At 46.3% G+C, this 22,128-nt stretch overlaps 1 protein-coding gene across 4 annotated transcripts in view; it reads left to right on the top strand.

The window, feature by feature from the left end:
• The window catches only part of LRCH4 (leucine rich repeats and calponin homology domain containing 4), a 65,571-nt gene that overhangs the window by 27,620 nt on the left and 15,823 nt on the right, over positions 1 to 22,128 (top strand). For 2 of the 4 annotated variants that reach the window (XM_060779795.2, XM_060779792.2), the window contains exons 2-14: positions 5,039 to 5,183; positions 9,003 to 9,129; positions 10,896 to 11,001; positions 11,358 to 11,494; positions 12,296 to 12,414; positions 13,101 to 13,197; positions 13,425 to 13,512; positions 13,626 to 13,753; positions 15,923 to 15,993; positions 17,783 to 17,920; positions 18,080 to 18,140; positions 18,242 to 18,293; positions 18,569 to 18,685. In XM_060779795.2, coding sequence (XP_060635778.2) covers positions 5,039 to 5,183; positions 9,003 to 9,129; positions 10,896 to 11,001; positions 11,358 to 11,494; positions 12,296 to 12,414; positions 13,101 to 13,197; positions 13,425 to 13,512; positions 13,626 to 13,753; positions 15,923 to 15,993; positions 17,783 to 17,920; positions 18,080 to 18,140; positions 18,242 to 18,293; positions 18,569 to 18,685 — 1,386 coding nt within the window. The remainder of the gene's footprint in view (positions 1 to 5,038; positions 5,184 to 9,002; positions 9,130 to 10,895; positions 11,002 to 11,357; positions 11,495 to 12,295; positions 12,415 to 13,100; positions 13,198 to 13,424; positions 13,513 to 13,625; positions 13,754 to 15,922; positions 15,994 to 17,782; positions 17,921 to 18,079; positions 18,141 to 18,241; positions 18,294 to 18,568; positions 18,686 to 22,128) is intronic. The other 2 variants (XM_060779793.2, XM_067469646.1) reach the window with 2 other exon arrangements.

Below are 22,128 nucleotides of genomic sequence, written 5' to 3'. Positions count from 1 at the left end.
TCTGTATTTGTGTGAATCCTGGGATTTGCAGTTTAGGGGGGGGAGGTGTTTGTGTGAATCCTGGGATTTGCAGTTTGGGGGGGGTGTTTGTGTGAATCCTGGGATTTGTAGTTTAGGGGGTGTGTGTTTGTGTGAATCCTGGGATTTGCAGTTTAGGGTGTGTGTGTTTGTGAGAATCCTGGGATTTGCATTTTAGGGAGTCTGTATTTGTGTGAATCCTGGGATTTGCAGTTTAGGGTGTGTGTGTTTGTGCAAGGTTTCAAATGCTCTGTACCTCTCCAGTCCCATACTTTTGCAACCATAACAATGCTATTGAATGGTTGTCATTGTTCAGTGTCAAAGTGATGGACAGTTTGCAAAGATACGAAAGTGCATTTCTTTGAAAGCGTTGCATCTACTTTGCAAAAATTGAGGGGGATCGAATTGGGATTCTTGGGACAGCCCAGGAATGCGCCATCCATCAAGACCAGAACCAAGTTCAGGAGTTGTTTTCTTTCCACCCAGGAATCCCCCCTTTTCCCTCCCCCCCCCCCACAACATTTTCCATTGGCTTTGCTGGCGTGTCTCTTTGGCACAGAGCGAGTCTGCATGTGAGAGAGAGGAAGCGTTTTGCAACTCATTCCAAAGGGCTGCTCAGGAGTCGGGGAACCTTTTTGGAAGTCCTGCTTTGCTGCCCAATGTCTCAGCGCAGGGATATTTGGTATCCCTAGCAGAGTGCAATATGTACCCTATTTACTCAAATACAAGGATCACCTCATTTGGCTCAATGACCTTGCCAAAATGAGGGTGCGCATTAGAGCCACTTGCTTGCTTACTTACTTACGTAGGCAGTCCCTCGTTGTCCGAGTAGGATAATCCTCCAGGGTGGGTCTGTAGGTGGCTGTGGAGCCCTATTCTTGACCTGCATCTTCTCCCGCAGTGAGGGCATCAGTTTCCAGTGGAAGGCAGTCTCGGTCGGGGTTGTCTTGACGCGCCTTCCTCTTGGCACGTTTCTCTCTTTCACCCTCCACTCGTGCCTCCTCAAATTCTGCAGCACTGCTGGTCACAGCTGACCTCCAGCTGGAGCACTCGAGGGCCAGGGCTTCCCAGTTCTCAGTGTCTATGCCAGAGATTTTAAGGTTGGCTTTGAGCCCATCTTTAAATCTCTTTTCCTGTCCTCCAACATTCCGTTTTCCATTCTTGAGTTCGGAGTAGAGCAACTGCTTTGGGAGACGGTGGTCGGGCATCCAGACAACGTGGCCGATCCAGCAGAGTTGATGGCAGAGAACCATCGCTTCAATGCAGGTTATCTTTGCTTCTTCTTCCAGCATGGTGACATTGGTCTGCTTGTCTTCTCAAGAGATTTGCAGGATTTTCTGGAGGCAGCGCTGATGGAATGGTTCCAAGAGTTGCATGTGACATCTGTAGACAGTCCACGTCTCGCGGGCGTAGAGCAGGGTTGGGGGGTCAATAGCTTTATAAACAAGCCCCTTGGTCTCCCTACGGATGTCCCGGTCCTCAAACACTCTCTGGGAAAATGTTGCACTCGCAGGGCTCAGGCAGTATATATTTCAGTCTTACTGTTGATGTCTGTAGACAGTCCACGTCTCGCAGGTGTATAGCAGGGTTGGGAGGACAATAGCTTTATAAACAAGCACCTTGGTCTCCCTATGGATGTCCTCAAACACTCTCTGCTTCATTCGGAAAAATGCTGCGCTTGCAGAGCTCAGGCGGTGTTGTATTTCGGTATCAGTGTTGGCTTTTGTGGAGAGGTGCCTGCCAAGGGAGCGGAAATGGTCCACGTTTTCTAATGTTACACCATTAAGCTGTATTTCTGGCATTGGAGAGGGGTTGGCTGGTGGTGACTTTTGCTGGAAGAGCACTTTGGCTTTCTCAATGTCCAGTAGTAGTAAAGACTGTTTAGGAAAACGAGGGCAGTGACCTCTGCATGGAGGCGGGAGTCAAAAGCAAGCCCCTAGAGCTACACAGGTCTAGCAAACAGGTGAAGACGAGAGAGAAGAGGCGTGCAGTAGGGCAGGACTCCCTCTGTCCCCAATTACTCTGTATGCAAATGTGGGCTGGGGGGGGGGGGCGGGAATGGGACTCCCAGAGCCTGGTAGACGGTGGAACCGTGCCAGCCACAAACACATGCACACATGCACACCAGTCTGTTAACAATAGGGTGACTGACCATCCAGGGACACTGAGAGGCCACTGTCTGTGCCAGGCCTTTGCATTTTTAAAATGTGCTTAATTATTCTGATCGGTTTCTTTGTTTACCGTCTTTGTATCTACTTATCACTTACTGCCATATAAATCTACAAATTCAATTCCATTTGTTAGCAGGCTCAAACCTTTCAATTTAGGCAGGCTTTCTAAAGAAGGAGGTTTTTAAGATAATAATAATAATAATAACAATAAAACTTTATTTATACCCCGCTCCATCTCCCCCAGGGGGACTTGGGGTGGCTTACACGAGGCCACACTCATCAATACAGTAAACACAATATTACACAAAAACATAACACATTATAACACAAAGCATAACAGAACTAAAAAAAACATAAAATACAAAACTAAAGTCAAAATAATGAATGAGACAAGTCAGGAGGTGCTGTGGATTTTCACTTGGTATATGTTTCCATGCTTTTTCACTGGGATTTTTAAAAGATTGTTTGTATTGAATCCCATTTCAATGTTTGCATATTTGTGTATTTTAAAGTATATGCTGATACTTTTTTTGGCCACATCATGAGAAGACAGGAAAGCTTAGAAAAGACAATGAAGCTGGGGGAAATGGAAGGAAAAAGGAAGAGGAGCTGATCAAGGGCAAGGTGGATGGATGGCATCCTTGAAGGGAGACTCTGAGGGTGGTGACGGCCAACAGGGAGCTCTGGCCTGGTCCAGGAGGTCACGAAGAGTCAGGAGCCACTGAACGAATAAACAAAAACAAACTTTTGGGTTAAGCCGCTTCAGGCCTCCTGCAGGAGAGATAAAGCGGGGTATAAATAAACTTAATAATAATAATAATAATAATAATAATAATAATCCGAGTGTAGACTCTGCAAGGAAGCAGACAAAATAATGGATCCTCAGCTGCTGCAAGAAGATTGCACAGACAGACTCCAAGCAGAGGCACAACACCGTTGCTCAGATGATCCATTGGAACTTATGCCACAAACACCATCTGCCTGCGACAAAGAACTGGTGGGATCACAAGCCAAAAAAAAGTTACAGAAAATGAACACATTAAACTCCTCTGGGACTTCTGAATCTAGACTGACAGAGTTTTGGAGCACAAGACTCCTGACATCACAGTCGTGTTAAAAAACAAAGTATAGATCTTCGATGTTGGTATCCCAAGCAATAGAATTGACGAGAAGCAACTGGAAAAGCTTACATGATATGAGGATTTAAAGGCCGAACTGCAAAGCCTCTGGCACAAGCCAGTCAAGGGGGCCCCAGTGGGGATCGGCACACTGGGTGCAGTGCCTCAAGACCTTGGCCTGCACTTACAAACAGTTGGTGCTGAAAAAATTGCCACCTGTCAGCTGCAAAAGGCCACCCTGCTTGGATTCACCAGTATATCACACAGTCCTAGGCACTTGGGAAGGTTCTGATGTGTGATCCAATACAACAGCCAGCAGAGTTGTAGGTTTTTTCGGGCTATATGGCCATGGTCTAGAGGCATTCTCTCCTGACGTTTCGCCTGCATCTATGGCAAGCATCCTCAGAAGTAGTGAGGTCTGTTGGAAGTAGGAAAATGGGTTTATATATCTGTGGAACGACCGGGGTGAGAGAAAGAACTCTTGTCTGCTGGAGCTAGGTGGGAATGTTTCAACTGATCAACAGCCAGCAGAGTGATCTTGTTTGCTGTGGACTCATCTTGTTGTGTATCCAATAATAATAATAATAATAATAATAATAAATCAATATTGTGTAGGTGAGAGTTTACTATATTACATTGTCGTCTTTTCTTTTTGTAAACATGACACAAACTATGTGTGTATGTGTAGGTATCTATATAGGAAATCTATATAAATAAAAATGTAATGTTCATTTGTGGGATTAACATAACTCGAAAACCACTGGACAAATTGACACCAAATTTGGACATAATTCATCTCTCAGGCCAACGAGTGACCATCACTCATAAAAACACTGAAAAACACAGCAGAAGAGACTTAAAAGCGAAAAAAATACATGCACAAAACCACATACATAAACATATACACACATATATATACACACACACAAAACACATATACACAGACTGGGCCACAGTAACGCGTGGCAGGGGACGGCTAGTATTTAAATAATAAAGTTTGCAAACATTTCTAATTCAGGAGTCCTAAGAGGTCAATTATGCAAAGTCTCTTGAAAGGCTTAAAGGGGGGGGGGATACCTGTGCTACCTGTCTGAGGTGGTCACTTTGGGGAGACCCTCAGGTGGGGATTTCTCCTCCTTCAGAGGTACCCCCTTGGCTTCTTTCCTAGCAGAGAGTTGAGCAGTGCAGGAAGAGATGGATGTGGCCGGACCCCCTTTCCTTCCTCCCCCTCCTCCTTCCTGCCAACTTGGACACAGCTCATGCTAAATTTAGCCTCTCCTCCTCCTCTTCCTCCTCCTCCTCCTGCTTCCAAAACATCTTCTGAGCAGACACTCTCTCAGAGGGAGGGGTGGCCCTCCCCAAAAAACGTCCCTCAAAGCAAAGGGTAAAGCAAGAAAAAATGTAAAATAAATGCCTCCTGTCTCTGATTTGGGCCCAGGAGGTATTTGTTTTGCATTTTTCTTGCACCTCCCTTTGTTTTGATGCCAGAAACTGAAGGTGTTCCTGGATGGGCAGCACATCCCGACCCCTCCCTGGAAGATCCATTTTTGGCTGCACTTTTGCACTTGCTTTTTTGTTTTTAGAGTGGAATCGGAATTGACATAATGTCTGGTTTTGTTTTCAGCCGGCTTTGAGAGGAGGCATTTCCTCTCCTTTGGGGGAGAAAAGATGCTATTTAAGTAACTCCACGGAATCTAAATGCGTCTCCTCCCCTCCTTTGCTCTTTGGCAGACCTGTCCCGGAACCGTTTTGCGGAGGTGCCAGAGGACGCCTGCCACTTGATGTCCCTGGAAGGCCTCAGCCTCTACCACAATTGCCTGCGCAGCATCCCGGCCGCCATCGCCAACCTCCAGGCCCTCACCTACCTGAACCTCAGGTAAGGCCTGCAAATGAAAGGGAGGCCAGGTGTGTGTCAAGCATATGGCACCTCCTCTCCGCCATCTATATAACATCACAAAGTGCAGCATAGCTAGTGCTCTCTCTCTCTCTCTCTCTCTCACTCCCGAAGGGGACTCAGAGCAGCTTACAAGATAGATAGATAGATAGATAGATAGATAGACAGATAGATAAGATAGATAAACAGACACACACACATACAATATTTTATATCATTAGCATAGTACAATATCTGTATTAAATATTACTATATTGTACTATACCATTATATAAGAGGTCCTCAAACTTTCTAAACAGAGGGCCAGGTCACAGTCCCTCAAACTTGGAGGACTGGGTTATAATTTGAAAAAAATGAACAAATTCTTATGCACACTGCACATATCAGGAATGGAAATTTGGACGACGGATTGGATCACGACTCTAGTTATGAGATGCATTGTGTTGTCTATTGTTGTGTCAATATTGTACTTTTATGGTTTTAAATTGTATATCGTTGATTGATTCTTATCCTTGTTGTAAACCGCGTTGAGTCGCCTGTTGGGCTGAGAAACTGCGGTATACAAGTAAAGTAAATAAATAAATAAATAAATAAATAAAATATCTTATTTCTAGTGCAAAAAACACTTAAAACAACACAATAATTAAAATGAAGAACGAATTTTAACAAATATAAACTTATTAGTATTTTAATGGGAAGCGTGAGCCAGTTTTGGCTGATGAGATAGGATTATTGTTGTTGTTGTGTGCTTTCAAGTCGTTTCAGACTTAAGTTGACCTTGAGCGAGGGCCGGGTAAATAAGCTTGGAGGGCCGTATCCGGCCCCTGGGCCTTAGTTTGGGGACCCCTGCATTATATTGTAATATTATTAGTAATATTACATTTAATATAAATATATAATTATAATATCATATTATTAGTAGTATTATTATATTGCATTACATTATATTATAAATACTGTATGTATTTATAATATATTATAAATATATTATAAATTATTATTATATATTATAAATTATTATATATTATATATTATAAATTATTATTAGGAGCCCCCGGTGGCGCAGTGGGTTAAAGCACTGAGCTGCTGAGCTTGTTGATCAAAAGGTCGCAAGTTCGATTCCGGGGAGCGGCGTGAGCTTCCGCTGTCAGCCCTAGCTTCTGCCAACCTAGCAGTTCGAAAACATGCAAATGTGAGTAGATCAATAGGTACCGCTCCGGCGGGAAGGTAACGGCGCTCCATGCAGTCATGCCGGCCACATGACCTTGGAGGTGTCTACGGACAACGCTGGCTCTTCGGCTTAGAAATGGAGATGAGCACCACACCCCAGAGTCAGACATGACTGGACTTAATGTCAGGGGACTACCTTTACCTACCTTTACCTATATACAATATATTATATTACATTATATTATTAGCGTAGCACAGGAGACAATATTATAATAACACTTTATTTATATCCCATCCTATCTCCCAAAGAGGATTCAGGGTAGTTTACAACAAGCAGCAACAAACATTCAATGCCGTACAATACTAAACAACAAACTAACCAAAACCACCCTAATCCCAAATTATACCCATAGTCGAAAACATGATGAACTCAAGGCTGCAGGACAAACAAATATATATATGAACTTATGGGAGGAAACAAGAGAGAAAATACTCAGGAGGCTCTGGCAAGGTTTAAAAGGGAAGGTAAAAAATCCTTTCGTTGTTGCAGGTAATACATCTCAGATATAAGGTTAGAGCCGTGGTTCTCAACCTGTAGGTCCCCAAGGTGTTTTGGCCTACAACTCCCAGAAATCCCAGCCAGTTTACTAGCTGCTAGGATTTCTGGGAGTTGAAGGCCAAAACATCTGGGGAGCCACAGGTTGGGTTAGATAGACCAAGGAAAGGTACCTAACTTTGGCAGAAGACCAAACTTCACTCAAGTGTGGGATTGTTAGCTGCCTTGAGTCTGCACACAGAGAAGGACGGGGTATAAATAACTAACAACAACAACAACAAACAAGATGCTGGCTCTTGGTTGTCTAGGTCAGGCCTCCTTTTTTAATTATTGTTTTTTAGAACTTTTTAAATATATATTGAATGTTGTAAACATTTTAAGTAGTTTATAAAAGAATGAAATGTGAAAGAACAACAGAAAGAAAACAAGATATGAGGAAATGCCTAGAAAATAAAAAGCGCCTTGCAGCTTCCTTTCCAGTGCTTATAAATACACATAGTAAAATCATTTCTCTGTATATAAGGTTGCACAATATTTATATTTAGCTAATCAAATCCTTCTCAAAACTCCTAGAGATGAAATTGGGCAACAAACTGTTTCCAGTCTTTTAAAAATATCACTACTGTTTAAAAAAGTGTAAATATAATTGTGTGTGTATATATAGATATGTGTGTGTATGTGTGTGTATAGATATGTGTGTGCATGGGTACACACACATACACATCATATAGGTGTACATGTAGATATCACTATCACTACATATATAGATATCACTAATGACTTTTTCTGTAATCAAAGCAGATAGTTTGTCAATGTGTGCTAGTTCAGGCCTTTGGAGGCAGAGAGGAGCCTCGTGGTGCTCCTTCTTGAACAAAAGGGTCACAAAGCACAGACTATTTTGGGGAAGAAGGGTGAAGTGGCCCACAATAATAATAATAATAACAACAACAACGAAATCCAGCATAGAGATCTTGTTTGCTATGACATACTGTGGTTTTGTGTCAGTAAAATAATAATAATTAATTTAGGGCTGGGTAACCACGGAAAAAATTGTTTCTAAACTTGATTCGTTTTTAGGGGGTTTTTGCGTTTCGTTTTTTAAAAGAATTCCGAAATTTTCCTTTAAAAAAGTTCGAAATAAACTAAATTTCGTAAAATTGCGAAACGATTTCGAAACGATTACGAATCGATTCGTTAATGGCGGATGCGATTGCGCAATACGCTAAAAACCCCTCCAAATGGGGCAGGGGGAACTTCTGAAGCTTCCCTCTCCCTCTGTTGTTGACTGTTGGTGTGATAATTTATTTTTTATCACTGATAAAACAAACAACAACCCTAAAACTTGCACCAGACATACGGAAATAATTACGAAACAATTACAAAACTATTTCGAAACAATTACGAAATAAATTGAAATTACTCCTGCATGGCTCAATATCGGATCGTAAGCTAATTTAAATACGAATTAATAATGAATTACGAAATTAACGAACGAAGCCGCCCAACCCTAATTATTATTATTATTATTATTTTACTGACACAAAAGCACAGTATGTCACAGCAAATGAGATCTCTATGCTGGATTTGGTATCACAAAATCACAAGTCGAACACTTCCCAAGCGCCTAGGACTGTGTGATGTATTTTTGAATGATGATGATGATTATTATTATTATTTTATTTCTTACCTGCCTCTCTCTCCTCGTAGCTCGAGGCGGGTTACGGCATAACTAAAACACATACACATTGTCAAAATACCACAAATACACACATTAAAATGTATTTTGATATGCATATGCAGGCAGGGAGCAGAACACCTTGAGTTTCAGAGACCTAGGAAGGAAAGAAGAGCAAAGCAGGTCTGCAGCACGGTGGAAGAGCAGTCACACCATGTCCACCATATGCAAGGGTGGCTGCTCTTCCACTTCCTTCAGCCTTCCTTCAGAGAAGATTGAGGGGAGCTCCATGTGTACTAGAAGACCCCCCTTTTCCCTGGCTGCTCCTCTCTCCAAGGGGGGCAGTGGGGATTCTTTCTGGGCTCAGTGCCCCTCCTTCCTTCCTCGCTCTTCCCTGCAGCCGGAACCAGCTGACCTCCCTGCCCTCCTGCGTCTGCCGCCTGCCCCTCAAGGTCCTCATTGCCAGCAACAACAAGCTGGCCTCCCTCCCAGAAGACATTGGGGCCCTCCGGAGCCTGCGCCAGCTGGTGAGTCTGGGCCAAGGGTGGGGGGTGGATGTGCTTGCCTGGGATGCAGCCTTTTCACTCTACCTTCCTAATGCCGTGACCCCTTAATACAGTTCCTCATGTTGTGGTGACCTCCAACCATAACATTATTTTCATTGCTACTTCATCACTGTCATTTTGCTACTGTTCCGAATCATCATGTAAATTATCTGATCTGCAGGATGTATTTTCGTTCACTGGACCAAATTTGGCACAAATGCCCGATAGGCCCAAATTTGAATACTGGTGGGGTTGGACGGGGGAGAGATTTTGTCATTTGGGAGTTGTAGTTGATGGGATTTATAGTTCACCTACAATCAAAGAGCATACTGAATTCCACTAATGATGAAATTGAACTAAACTTGGACCAATTAGGACACTAAGATCATCTGGGGAGGCCCTACTCTCTGTCCCACCTGCATCACAGGCATACTTGGCATGGTCGAGAGACAGGGCCTTCCCAGTGGTGGCCCCTCGGCTGTGGAAAGCCCTGCCTGCAGGTATCAGATCGGCCCCCTCCCTGCTGGCGTTCTGGAGGAAAGTGAAGACCTGGCTGTTCGAACAAGCATTTGATTGAACAGTGTAATTGAACATAGGAATACGGAATAATGGATAATGAGACTGGATTCTGATTTTACTGATGAGGCGCTAATGATTGTTATTCTGATGTTTAATGATTTATGTTACAATTGTTTTTAATTGCCGTACACTTGTCTCATGATGTTTTGTATCAATGTTGTTCACCGCTTTGAGTCGCCTGAGGGCTGAGAAAAGCGGGATAGAAATAAAGTAAATAAATAAATAAATAAATAATACAGAACTCCCATTATTAATAGAAAATACTGGAAGGATTTGTTGGGCTTTGAGTTTTGGAGTTGTAGTTCACCTACATCCAGAGAGCACTGTGGACTCAAACAGTGATCGATCTGGACCAAACTTGGCATGAATGCTGAATATGGCCAAATGTGAACAGTGGTGGAGTTTGATGAAAATATACCTTGACATTTGGGAGCTATAGTTGCTGGGATTTACAGTTTTTCTGCCCTCAAAGAGCATTCTGAATCCCACCAATGATAGAATTGAGCCAAACTTGCCACACAGAAGCCCCATGGTCAACAGAAAATACTGTGTTTGCAGATGGTCTTTGGTGACCTGTCTGACACCCCCCTTGCGACCCGCTCAGGGGTCCCAATGATGGCAAAAGTGCGAGGCGGGCGAGGGGGCTTTGTGCGAGGCCAGATCTTGCACGAAGGAGCCCTCACCTGGCCCACATCCTTAGGGTAGGGCCAACGGAGGCGGCCTTGCGACCCCTTCAAAATGGCCAGGCAATCCCTCGGGGGTTGCGACCCCCAGGTTGAGAACTGCTGCTCTAAAGCGTCCAATGTCCCTGGCTGGCAATTTCTTGGCAGATGTCTACTTTTTAAGTCTTGAGTGGAGAGGTGTCCCTGTTGCCCTGGCTTGAGGTCCCAGTCTGGTCTGCTTGGTGTTTGTAAGCTGCCTTGGCCTCCTCAAGAGCCTACGTGATTACTGGCCATACCTCTTTGATCCATGCCATCCATTCCGGGAAGGGGACCGGGTCAGACTGGATGACCTCTGGGGTTGGCAAGGTGCCCCTCTGGAGCCAAGGGCCCCTCCCTCATGTCTCCTTCCTACAGGGCAGTGCCAGGCTCCTCCTCCTTTTCCACTTGGATATTGTGGGGAGGTGGGCTGTCAATTTCAACCCCTTCTCCTCGGCTTCTTCCCAACAGGACGTCAGCAGCAATGAGTTGCAATCCCTCCCGTCCAGTGTCGGCGGCCTGGAGTCACTCAGGGACCTCAACCTCCGGAAGAACCAGATCACCTGCCTGCCAGAAGGTCAGTCTCCTCCTGGGATGGGAGCCTTCCCTACTTGCCCCTAAATCAGGCATGAGCTGACTGGCCCTCCCTCCAGGTGTTTTGTACTCCAACTCCCACCATTCCCAACAGCCTCAGGCCCCTTCCTTTTCCCCCCTCAGCCGCTTAAGCTAGATGATAGAGTGATAGACCTAAAAGATGCCTACCTTCATATATCCCAACAAATAGATATAACGCTTAAGTGGCTGAGGGGGAAAAGGAAGGGGCCTGAGGCTGTTGGGAATGGTGGGAGTTGGAGTCCAAAACACCTGGAGGGAGGGCCAATCTTCAAATACCTCCCCTAAATGGTGCCTCCTCCTTCTCTCCCTCCCTCCCAGAGCTGGCAGAGCTTCCCCTGGTGCGGCTGGACTTCTCCTGCAACCGCGTCACCCGCATTCCCGTCTGCTTCCGGCATCTCCGGCACCTGCAGTCCATCCTCCTGGAGAACAACCCCCTGCAGTGCCCACCTGCACAGGTACGCAGTCTTGGAGGCCCCTCCCACCCGGCCTTCCATCAGCATAGTGCATTGTCATTGTTGTCAGGGGTGTTCTTTGCAGTCATTTATTTATTTATTTGGTATCACAAGCATTGCATAAATTAGTATAAAACTGATAAACATAGAAGGAGCGCAGGCGGCTAAATACCTTTTGACCAAAAACGGGCGACAGCAACGGCATTGTCTGTAGCCTCCAGCAATTCTTCCTCTGTGCATGAGGCAGGGCATGGTGGACAAGCATACCGCTGCAGAGTTGTCTGTTCTTTTCCAAATAATAAGCAGGAAGGCTTTACTTTTTCCTTGGTTGCAGCAGTGGACAAGGATATACAAAATATAGACATACAGAGACTTTATTGTCCTTTTCCAAATAATAAGCAGGAAAATTTTACTTTCTCCTTGGTTGCAGCAGTGGACAAATGTCCAAACTTTACAGCTTCTTCTTCCAAGCTACGCACAACCGCAATTCTCCAACACACTCTGCAAAACACCATATATCCCTCAACAACCCTCATCAAGCTTACTACCAATATCACTACAACTTATATACTACTTGCAGTTCATTAACCATCACACCCTATTCCTCCCTCTACCTCAAAAGCCCCTCAAAAGTCTGGTCACCATCGGGGGTCATGGCACCTGGGTCAGAGTTGGCTTAGTGGGCATCTGGATGAAACAGGAGACCCTTGACTTCACCACAGAGGGGGCACAAGATGGCTTTTGTCCATCTGGAGGGGCTTCCGAGCTGTGACCGACCTCTTTGTTCCTCCTCCCCCTCCCCAGATTTGCCTGAAAGGCAAGATCCACATCTTCAAATACCTCCACATCGAGGCCTGCAGCAAGGGCCGGCCGGACCTGGCGGAATTTGCCCGTGGGAGTCGCCCCACTGCCTTTGGGACCTGGTGAGGGGCTTCTATTGGCTGCAAAAGGAGGGAGACATGGGGCAGCTGGAGAGGGAGGAGGGGTGCTGCTTTGGGAGAGGAAAGGGGTCTTTGGGGAGGACAAAACCCTCCTCTTGCTATATTCCCCTCCCATTGCTATGTTCCCCTCCCACTGCTGTGCTCCCTCCCATTGCTATCATCTTCTCCCATTGCTGTGTTCCCTTCCCATTGCTCCCCTCTCATTGCTATTAACTTCTCCTGTTGCTATGCTCCCCTCCCATTGCTATCTTTGCCCATCGTTATGCTCCCCTCCCATTGCTATCCTCATCTTCCATTGCTATGCTCCCCTCTCATTGCTATCTTTACCCATTGTTATGTTCCCCTCCCATTGCTATGCTTCCTTCCCATTGCTATGCTCCCCTCCCATTGCTATCTTTGCCCATTGTGACGCTCCCCTTACATTGCTATCCTCCGCTTCCATTGCTGTGCTCCTCTTCCATTGCTATGCCCATTGCTACCTTTGCCCATTGTTATGCTCCCCTCCCATTGCTGTCCTCCTCTCCCATTGTTGTGCTCCTCTCTCATTGCTATGCTCCCCTCTCATCGCTATCTTTGCCCATTGTTATGCTCCCCTCCCATCACTATGCTGCTCTCCCATTGCTGTGCTCTTTTCCCATTGCTGTGCTTCTCTCTTCTCTCCCCTGCAGCCTCCCGGATGACTTCTACCCCGTGTGGCAATATGGTGGCCTGGACTCGGGCTTCAACAGCGTGGACAGTGGGAGCAAGCGCTGGTCAGGGAATGAGGTACAGCGGGGTCCCAATTGGGGCATAGCTTCTGAAGGAGCAGGGGAAGGGGGCTCGGTTTGGGGTCCCCCACCCTGGCAGGAGGTGGTTGGACTGCATGGCCCTTGGGGTCACTTCCTACTCCGCGATTCTAAGGATGGGCACATCTGGCAACCGCAAGGACTGGGCCGGTTTTACCTGCCGGTTGAAAGGTCTTTGTCTGTCTTCTCCTTCCCTTTTCCTCTCAGTCCGCAGATGAGTTCTCGGACCTCTCCTTCCGCATCGCGGAGCTGGCCCGGGACCCCAGACAGCTGAAGGAGCGGCGCAATGGAGCAGGTGAGCAGCCATGGCTGGGGAGGCAGTGAAGAAGGGCCTCTGCTTGTGGGGAGGGGGCCGAAATGGCTGAGGGGAGGGGTCCTGAGTGCAAGTCCTTCTCTTCCGAAACGCAGTCGACGGCGGGGACCTGGATCAGGTGGACTACATCGACAGCAGCCTCAACGGGGAGGAGGAGGAGGAGGACTTGGCGGCTGCCGAGGGCAAGTCGGACAATGGCTTCCACGGGATGCCCTCCATTGAGGTAAAAGTTGTTGCGCTCCAGGACAGGAAAAGCCCTCTGACTTTAGGAAAACAATCCTTTTATTGAAGATAATTAAAAAGCAGCAAAGTAGAAAGCACTTTAAAGAAATAGGTAGATCCAATTAGGTAAGAAGATAAGCAGGAACAAATTAGTCCAGGGTAAAGTTCCGCACGTCCATGAAAACAAAAGTCCACATTTCTCTAATAAAATCCAGAAAACCAGGAAACATCAATCCAAGGCATGAGTATGGAATCATAAAATCTAATAATCAAAACCATGAAACAAGAAGCACTTAAGCATGAATTTTTCAAGCAAAGCTTCCATGAAACTAGGATGAGAACTTAGCTTGATTCCAAACGATGCTTCATCTGGCTACATATCCTGTACTTGGAACTTTTAGCTCCTCGTTAGCTATGCCTCTAGCACTCAGAAATTGGTTTCGCTTTAGCTGAGAATGTCTTATCTTTTTCTCTCGGAGCCTGGCAGAATGCCGAAGCCACTGTTCGACTCCTGTTTTGACTGATCTCCTCCTGTCTATCTATTTGCTCATTAATTTCTGCAGCTGGGCCAGGTGCTGAGCTGTTTTCATGTTCCGTATCATGGGAACTCTCTGGTAACAATTCAGAAAGCACACCATCATCCCCACTCCCCTCAGGGACATTCTCTACACTCTGAACAGGGCTCTCTGAATCAATATCACTGGCCAAACCATTGCCATCTTGAAACGCATCTTGCAACTCATTGGCATCACTCCCCACATGTTGCACTCCAAAACAGAAACGATACCCTCTGACTTTAAAACACACCACACATTGAGTGAAAAACCAATATTTTTTAATTGAAGCTGAGTAAAAGAAATGCTTGTAAAAATAGGAAAAATTCAAAATGTAAAAGAGCAGTAAAATGCAGTAATTCAAAGCAATATCTACAAAAGATATAAAAACAATCCAAGGCAGTATTTATCCAGACAGGAATCAACAGGTTGCAAAGATAATCCAGAAGGTGCTAGACCACAGCAAAATGCTAAAAATCTCTCTAAGAACAAGACCCCTTGAGCAGGATTTCCAAGGCACATGAACATGATTTCCAAACGATGCCTGATCCAACAGGCTTTCCCTTGAAGCAAACCTTATATCCCAAAGCCCAAAAATTGGTTTAGTTTTCCCCCCACTCTTGCCTCTTATCTGACGAAGCCTTTCGGAGCGACGTAAACATTGAGTTTGTTGTCGATCCTGGCTGAACTCTATAGTCGCCTATTTTTCAACTCCCTTTCTGGCTGCTCATTAAAATTTCCAGGTGTCAGATTGTTTTCCAAACTCAAATCATAGAATCCTAGAGTTGGAAGAGACCTCCTGGGCCATCCAGTCCAACCACATTCTGCCAAGAAGCAGGAATATTGTATTCAAAGTACCCCTGACAGATGGCCATCCAGGTTCTGTTTAAAAGCTTCCAAAGAAGGAGCCTCCACCACACTCCGGGGCAGAGAGTTCCACTGCTGAACAGCTCTCACAGTCAGGAAGTTCTTCCTCATGTCCAGATGGAACCTCCTCTCTTGTAGTTTGAAGCCATTGCTCTATTGCGTCCTAGTCTCCAGGGAAGCAGTAAACAAGCTTGCTCCCTCCTCCCTGTGGCTTCCTCTCACATATTTATACATGGCTATCATGTCTTCTCTCAGAGAGCTCACAGAAAGAGGGAGTGAACCATCATCCTGAAGCCCAGCAGGGATATTCTCATGAGAAACTGCCCTTTGCACTGGGGCCTCTCTATCATTGTCTGACTGAAAATCATTGACCAAACCATCTCCATCTTGCACCTCAGCCTCAGCACCATCATTTCCCTCAGCATTGCCCACATCAAGAGCATCATGATCCTAAGCATCCTGAGACACAAACACAGGCTGATTCCCAACACCACATGCAAAGCACCCTGAGCCTGACACACAATCACAGGCTGAGCTCCAACAAAAGGATTCTCGAACAGGCAAGGGTCCTCCAGGTGTTTTGGACTTCAACTCTCACAACTCCTAACAGCCTACCGGCTGTTAGGAGTTGTGAGAGTTGAAGTCCAAAACACCTGGAGGACCCAAGTTGGCCCTTGCCTGGTGAAAAGGCTTTGCTTGCCCTGTCTGGGCCGGAGAGGCAGAACTAAAGCTGGCGGCTTCCTTTGCAGGAGCAGCAGAGAGCCGGGAGGAGCGCTTTCCTGAAAGGAGGACCCGCTTCAGAGTCCGGACTGACCAGCAGGTGAGCAGCGACCCCTGGCGGCCTTGGCCCTCCCAGCACCTTTGGCCATTTCTGTGCATTTGGAAAAAGGAAGGGGCTGACTTTCAAAAAGTGTCTCCACTAGAGGCAAGAAAAATACCCAAAAGTGGTCCTGGGGGTTTTTGTCACCTGTTGTCTTCGGCAGTTGTCCCTGACTATCAACAAGAGGAGTTGCAGGGAGCCATCCAGCATCTTAAGCAGTGCTTCTCAGCCTTCCGAATGCCGCGACCCCTTTATCCTCCTGTTGTGGTGACCCCCCAACCATAATATTTTGCTGCTGTTATAAATAACAATGTAAATATCTGATACGCACGATGTATTTTCATTCACTGGACCAAATTTGGCACAAATACCCGATACACCCAAATTTGAATACTGGTGGGGTTTATTTATTATTTATTTATTTACTGCATTGATTATTTATTTATTTATTTGCTGCATGCACCTGAAGGCGACTCAAGGCTTCATTTGCGAGTTGTAGTTGCTGGGATTTATTTTTAACTTACAATTAAAAAGCATTCTGAACTCCACCAAGGATGGAGTTGAATCAAACTTGGCACACAAAACTCCCACGCCCAAAAGTAAATACTGGAAGGGTTGGTGGGCATTGACCTTGGGTTTTGGAGTTGTAGTTCGCCTACATCCAGAGAGCACTGTGGACTCAAACAATGATGGATCTAGACCAAACTTGGCACGAGTACTCAATATGCTGAAATGTGAACATTGGTGGAGTTTGGGGAAAATACACCTTGACATTTAGGAGTTGTAGATACTGGGATTTATAGTTCACCTACAATCAAAGAGCATTCTGAACTCCACCAATGATGGAATTGAACCGAACTTGGCACACAGAAGTTGCATGGCCAACAGAAAATACTGGAAGGATTGGGTGGTCATTGACCTTAATTTTTGGAGTTTTAGTTCACTTACATCCAGAGAGCACTGTGGACTCAAACTATGATGAATCAGGACCAAACTTGACACAAAGACCCAATATGCCCAAATGCAAACACTGGTGGAGTTGGGGGAAAATAGACCTTGGCATTTGGGAGTTGTAGTTGCTAGGATTTGTAGTCCACCTCCAATCAAAGAGCATTCTGAACTCCACCAACAATGGAATTGAACCAAACTTGGCACACAGTTTTCCCATGACCAGCAGAAAATGCTGGAAGGGTTTGGTGGGCACTGACCTTGAGTTTGGGAGTTGTAGTTCACCTACATCCAGAGAGCACTGTGGAGTCAAAAAAGGTGGATCTGGACCAAACTTGGCATGAATAGTCAATATGCCCAAATGAGAACATTGGTGGAGTTTGGGGATAATAGACCTTGACATTTGGAAGTTGCAGTTACTGGGATTTATCGTTCACCTACAATCAAAGAGCATTCTGAATCCCACCAACGATAGAATTGGGCCAAACTTCCCACACAGAACCCCCATGACCAACAGAAAATCCTGTGTGTTCTGATGGTCTTTGCCGACCCCTCTGACACCCCCTTGCAACCTCCTGACCCCCAAGTTGAGAAACACTGATCTAAAGTTGTGCCACAGCTTGCTTTGTTGGTGGGGTCTCCTCCTGAGGATCCCGAGGCCCAGGTCAAGCCCCTCGTTGGGAGAAAGGCAGGCTGCAAATTGACTGAACTGCCAATAAATGTGGGAGAGGGTCTTTCAGAGCCATGAGCCCTCTGGGTTACGCCTGGTGTTTTGAGTGGTGCCTGGAAAGTGACTCCGGGTCTCCTTCTAACTGGGTGTCTCTCCTGTCGTTGCTTGTAGGGCCAGCCTCCCCCGGCCGGAACCCTTTGGGGAGGAGCGCCGCCGGCCGGAGTCCCTGCAGCTGTGGCAAGAGCGCGAGCGGCAGCAGCCCCCTCCTCCGTGGCCCCTCTGGAGCCAAGGGCCCGAGAAGCGGGACAGGTAGGACTCCTTCCTCTTGGGACCGCCACTCCCGCCTGGCTTCCTCTTTGCCTGGATCCCACATGTCTGGCCGCTTGCTTTGAGTTGCTGATGGCCGTGATGGAAGGGGGCTAGAAGTCTCTCCCTCTTTCTGAAGCTGGTGCCCTTTTCCTTCCACAGCAGCATCCTGGCAGAGAGTGGCAGCAGCAGCTTCTCCCAGCTGAGGCATCGGATGGGCAAGGTAAGCGGCACCGGTGCCAAAACTGGGAAGCAGGGCTATGTTGGGACCCAATGGCCATGGTGTGGCCCTTATTCTCCCCTGCTTCCTGTCCTCTCTTTCAGGGATCGGAACAGCTGAGTGGCTCCTTCAGGCAGAGCCCCCCGCACTATGCAGGTAAGCCAGGCCTAGCGGACGTGGGGCCGACAGGGAGCCCTCCTGGCAATCAAAGCAGATGAGGAAGGGGACGGGGGCATCCCACTCCCCTCTTTGGTCTTCTAATCTGGGGGAGACTGGCCGGCAGAGGGCAGGGCCTGCAAGGGGCTCTGGATGCTGGCTTTCTCTGCCCACATGCTGCATGACGCAAGGGTCACAGGAGCTGGCCCTTGGCTCTTCTGAGCCCTCCCACCCAACACACACACCCCAGTTAAGCCCCCTCTTTCTCTCCCCAGATCCCTGCCACTCGCAGAGCGCCAACTCTTTATCCCGCGAGGCTGGATCCGTGCAGAGACCTCCCAGCTTCCTCTTCCGCTCCGGCTCCCGGCACAGCACGCACCGAGGCGCATCTGGTAATAATAATAATAATAATAATAATAATAATAATAATAATAATAATAATAATAATAATAATAACAACAACAACAACAACAACAATAATAATAATATTACTATGGGTTGTTGTAGGTTTTTTCGAGCTATAAGGCCATGTTCTAGAGGCATTCTCTCCTGACGTTTCACTTGCATCTGTGGCAAGCATCCTCAGAGGTTGTGAGGTCTGTTGGAATTAGGAAAAAGGGGTTTATTTATCTGTGAAAAGACCAGGGTGGGACAAAGGACTCTTGTCTGTTGGAGCTAGGTGTGATTAGCATTTGATGGCCTGGCAGTGCCTGAGGGAATCTTTTGTTGAGAGGTGATTAGATGTGCCTGATTGTTTCCTCTCTGTTGTTTTGCTGTTGTAATTTTTGTGTTTTTTAATACTGGTAGCCAGATTGTGTTCCTTTTCATGGTTTCTTCCTTTCTGTTGAAATTGTCCACATGCTTCTTGTGGATTTCAGTGGCTTCTCTGTGTAGCCTGACATGGTGGTTGCGAGAGTGGTCAAGCATTTCTGGAGGGCTGGAGTTGGCCCAGGCCTGTTTTAATAGCTGTGCTTATAGATTTTTTATAATTTTTGTTTGTTTTGATTGTGCTTTGACCCTCCTCAAGGAGAGGTGACTAAGAAATGAAATCATAGTAATATTGGATTGTTGTAGGTTTTTTTCGGGCTATATGGCCATGTTCTAGAGGCATTGTCTCCTGACGTTTTGCCTGTATCTATGGCAAGCATCCTCAGAGGTTGTGAGGTCTGTTGGAACTAGGAAAAAGGGTTTATATATCTGTGGAATGACCGGGGTGGGGCAAAGAACTCTTGTCTGTTGGAGCTAGGTGTGAATGTTTCAACTGACCACCTTGATTAGCATTTGATGGCCTGGAAGTGCTTGGGGCAATCTTTTGTTGGGAGGTGATTAGATGTCCGTGTTTGTTTCCTCTCTGTTTTTTTGCTGTTGTAATTTTTGAGTTTTTTAATACTGGTAGCCAGATTGTGTTCCTTTTCATGGTTTCCTCCTTTCAGTTGAAATTGTCCACATGCTTCTTGTGGATTTCAGTGGCTTCTCTGTGTAGTCTGACATGGTGGTTGCCGCTTAAGCCTTTGCTTACATTCAGACGGACAAAATGAGGGACTTCCTTTCTGAATCCCAGATGAGGCCCCATTATTCACTTAAGTGGCTGAGGGGGAAAAGGAAAAGGGCCTGAGACTGTTAGGAATGGTGGGAGTCGGAGTCCAAAACACCTGGAGGGTGGACCGAAGCCTAGGCCCCTGCGTTGCACCCTGGAGAAGCATAGATTTTGACAACTGGGAGCTAGCTGTGAATGTTTCAATTGACCACCTTGGTTAGCATTTGATGGCCTCAAATCTCATCAAAAGATTCCCCCAGGCAGTAACAAGCCACACCAAAAAACTGCCAGGCCATCAAATGCTAATCAAGGTGGCTAGCTGAAACATTCACACCTCCCTCCAACAGGCAAGAGTTCTTTCTCCCACCCTGGACATCATTCCACAGATATATAAACTCAATTTTCCTCGTTCCAACAGACCTCACTACCTCTGAGGATGCTTGTCATAGATGCAGGCGAAACGTCAGGAGAGAATGCTTCTAGAACATGGCCATGTAGCCCGAAAAACCTACAACAACCCACTTCCTTCTTTGCTTCCATGCTGGGCTTCTTCTTCATGCAGATAAATAGCTTCGTTCTCACAGAGCCTCCTCTCACAGCAGAGCTTCACACAGTAGCTTTTTGCACGCAGCAGCCTTTATACTGGAGTTTTACACATGAGGTTTTACACACGAGGTCTTTAACCTGGGGCTTCTTTCACTGAAGCTTCTCACACCAGGCCTTCTCATAGACTAAGGCCTACCTCACACTGTGAGACCTACCTCACAGACTGAGACCTTTCTCCCACTGAGGTTTACCTCAGACTCCTCAGGACGACACTAGCTTTGGTCCACTGACTATCAGGCTTTGGCCTACTCACTCTTTCGGTACTTGACTCACACTTTTGTCATCAAAAATACCTAGTTAATATTTAATATTTCCCCGTAGCCTTGGAGCCCATTTCCAGTCCGTTCTCTTTGGGCTGGCTGGAAAAAAAGAGCGCTTTCAACTTCATTGCCCGGGAACAATTGAGCCAAACCAATGACTTTCCATCTCCTGCCAGGTTTCCCTGGGCAAACAGCTTCTCCAGCCAAGACAGCTCTGCTCAGGGTCAGGAGGAGCCTTCCTATTCCTTAGCTCTCGCCTCATCCCAGAAATATTTCTCTCTGCCCTGCAAAGCTTGTTCCACCTACTACAGCCTTTCTGGCCCTTCTCAATAGCCAGGGAAAGAAAAGGCTGAAGAGGGCACTGCAAAAGCTAGCCCTGTCTTTGTTGGAGAAGGGGGGGGGATGATATTTATTTATTTATTTATTTATTATTCGAACTTCTATGCCGCCACTCCCCTGGGGCTCGGAGCGGCCTACAAGAACAGCTAAAATCTAACACAATTTAAAAACAATTTAAAAACAGCAATATCAGAGATCAAAGGCCCGTCGAAACAGGTATGTCTTACAAGCTCTGCGGAAAGCTGGTAAGTCCCGCAAGGCACGGACTTCAGGTGGCAGAGTGTTCCAGAGTGATGATGCCACTGCTGTGAAGGCTCTGCGCCTGGTTGCTGTTAGGCGCAAGGTCTCGACACTGGGAATTTCCAACAAATCTTGGTCCTCAGAGCGGAGGGATCTCTGGGGTTGGGAGGGGGTGAGGCGGTCCCTCAGGTCCATCGGCCCCAGACCATGCAAGGCCTTGAAGGTGAGTCCCATCCCTTTGAAAGTGATCCGGTGCTCAATGGGTAAGATTGGGGTGATGTGGCATCTCATCGGAATTCCCGCAAGAAGCCGAGCAGCTGCATTTTGTACCAACTTGAGCTTTCGGATCACCGACAGAGGGTGCAGGGGGCACCCTTCCAAATTATTATTGTTGTTGTTTTCTCTTAGAGACTCAAAACAGCTTATGACCACGTCAAGGAACAGATCCAGACTGATTTAGAAAATTCAGAAATGAAATCCCTAGAAGAATTGAACCAAAAGGGCCTTAAATGCAATTGGCTTCTGCATAGACAATTGCGAGAGAAATTTAAAGAACAACTTAGAACCTTGGGGTTCCAGACAGCGAAAACATGGTTTGATGTGGCAATGTTTCAGAAACCAAAAGGACTTATATCCTATATATACAAAAATTTACTGACTTGGCACACAGAAGAGGAAATAATAAACGATTCTATGGTTAGATGGACCCAAAATATAGGCCAAGAGATAAAAATGTCCCAGTGGGAAAAGACATGGAAGATAAGAATGAAATACACTGCATGTCAAAACCTAAAAGAAAATGTTTATAAAATGCACCTGCGATGGTACCTCTTTCCAGAGAGACTAGCTAAGA

This window comes from Anolis sagrei, chromosome 6, assembly GCF_037176765.1.
Source record: "Anolis sagrei isolate rAnoSag1 chromosome 6, rAnoSag1.mat, whole genome shotgun sequence".
In the NCBI taxonomy this organism is placed as follows: domain Eukaryota; kingdom Metazoa; phylum Chordata; class Lepidosauria; order Squamata; family Dactyloidae; genus Anolis; species Anolis sagrei.
Note: the sequence above shows the minus strand (reverse complement) of the source record. Positions and strands in the feature narration are given on the sequence as shown.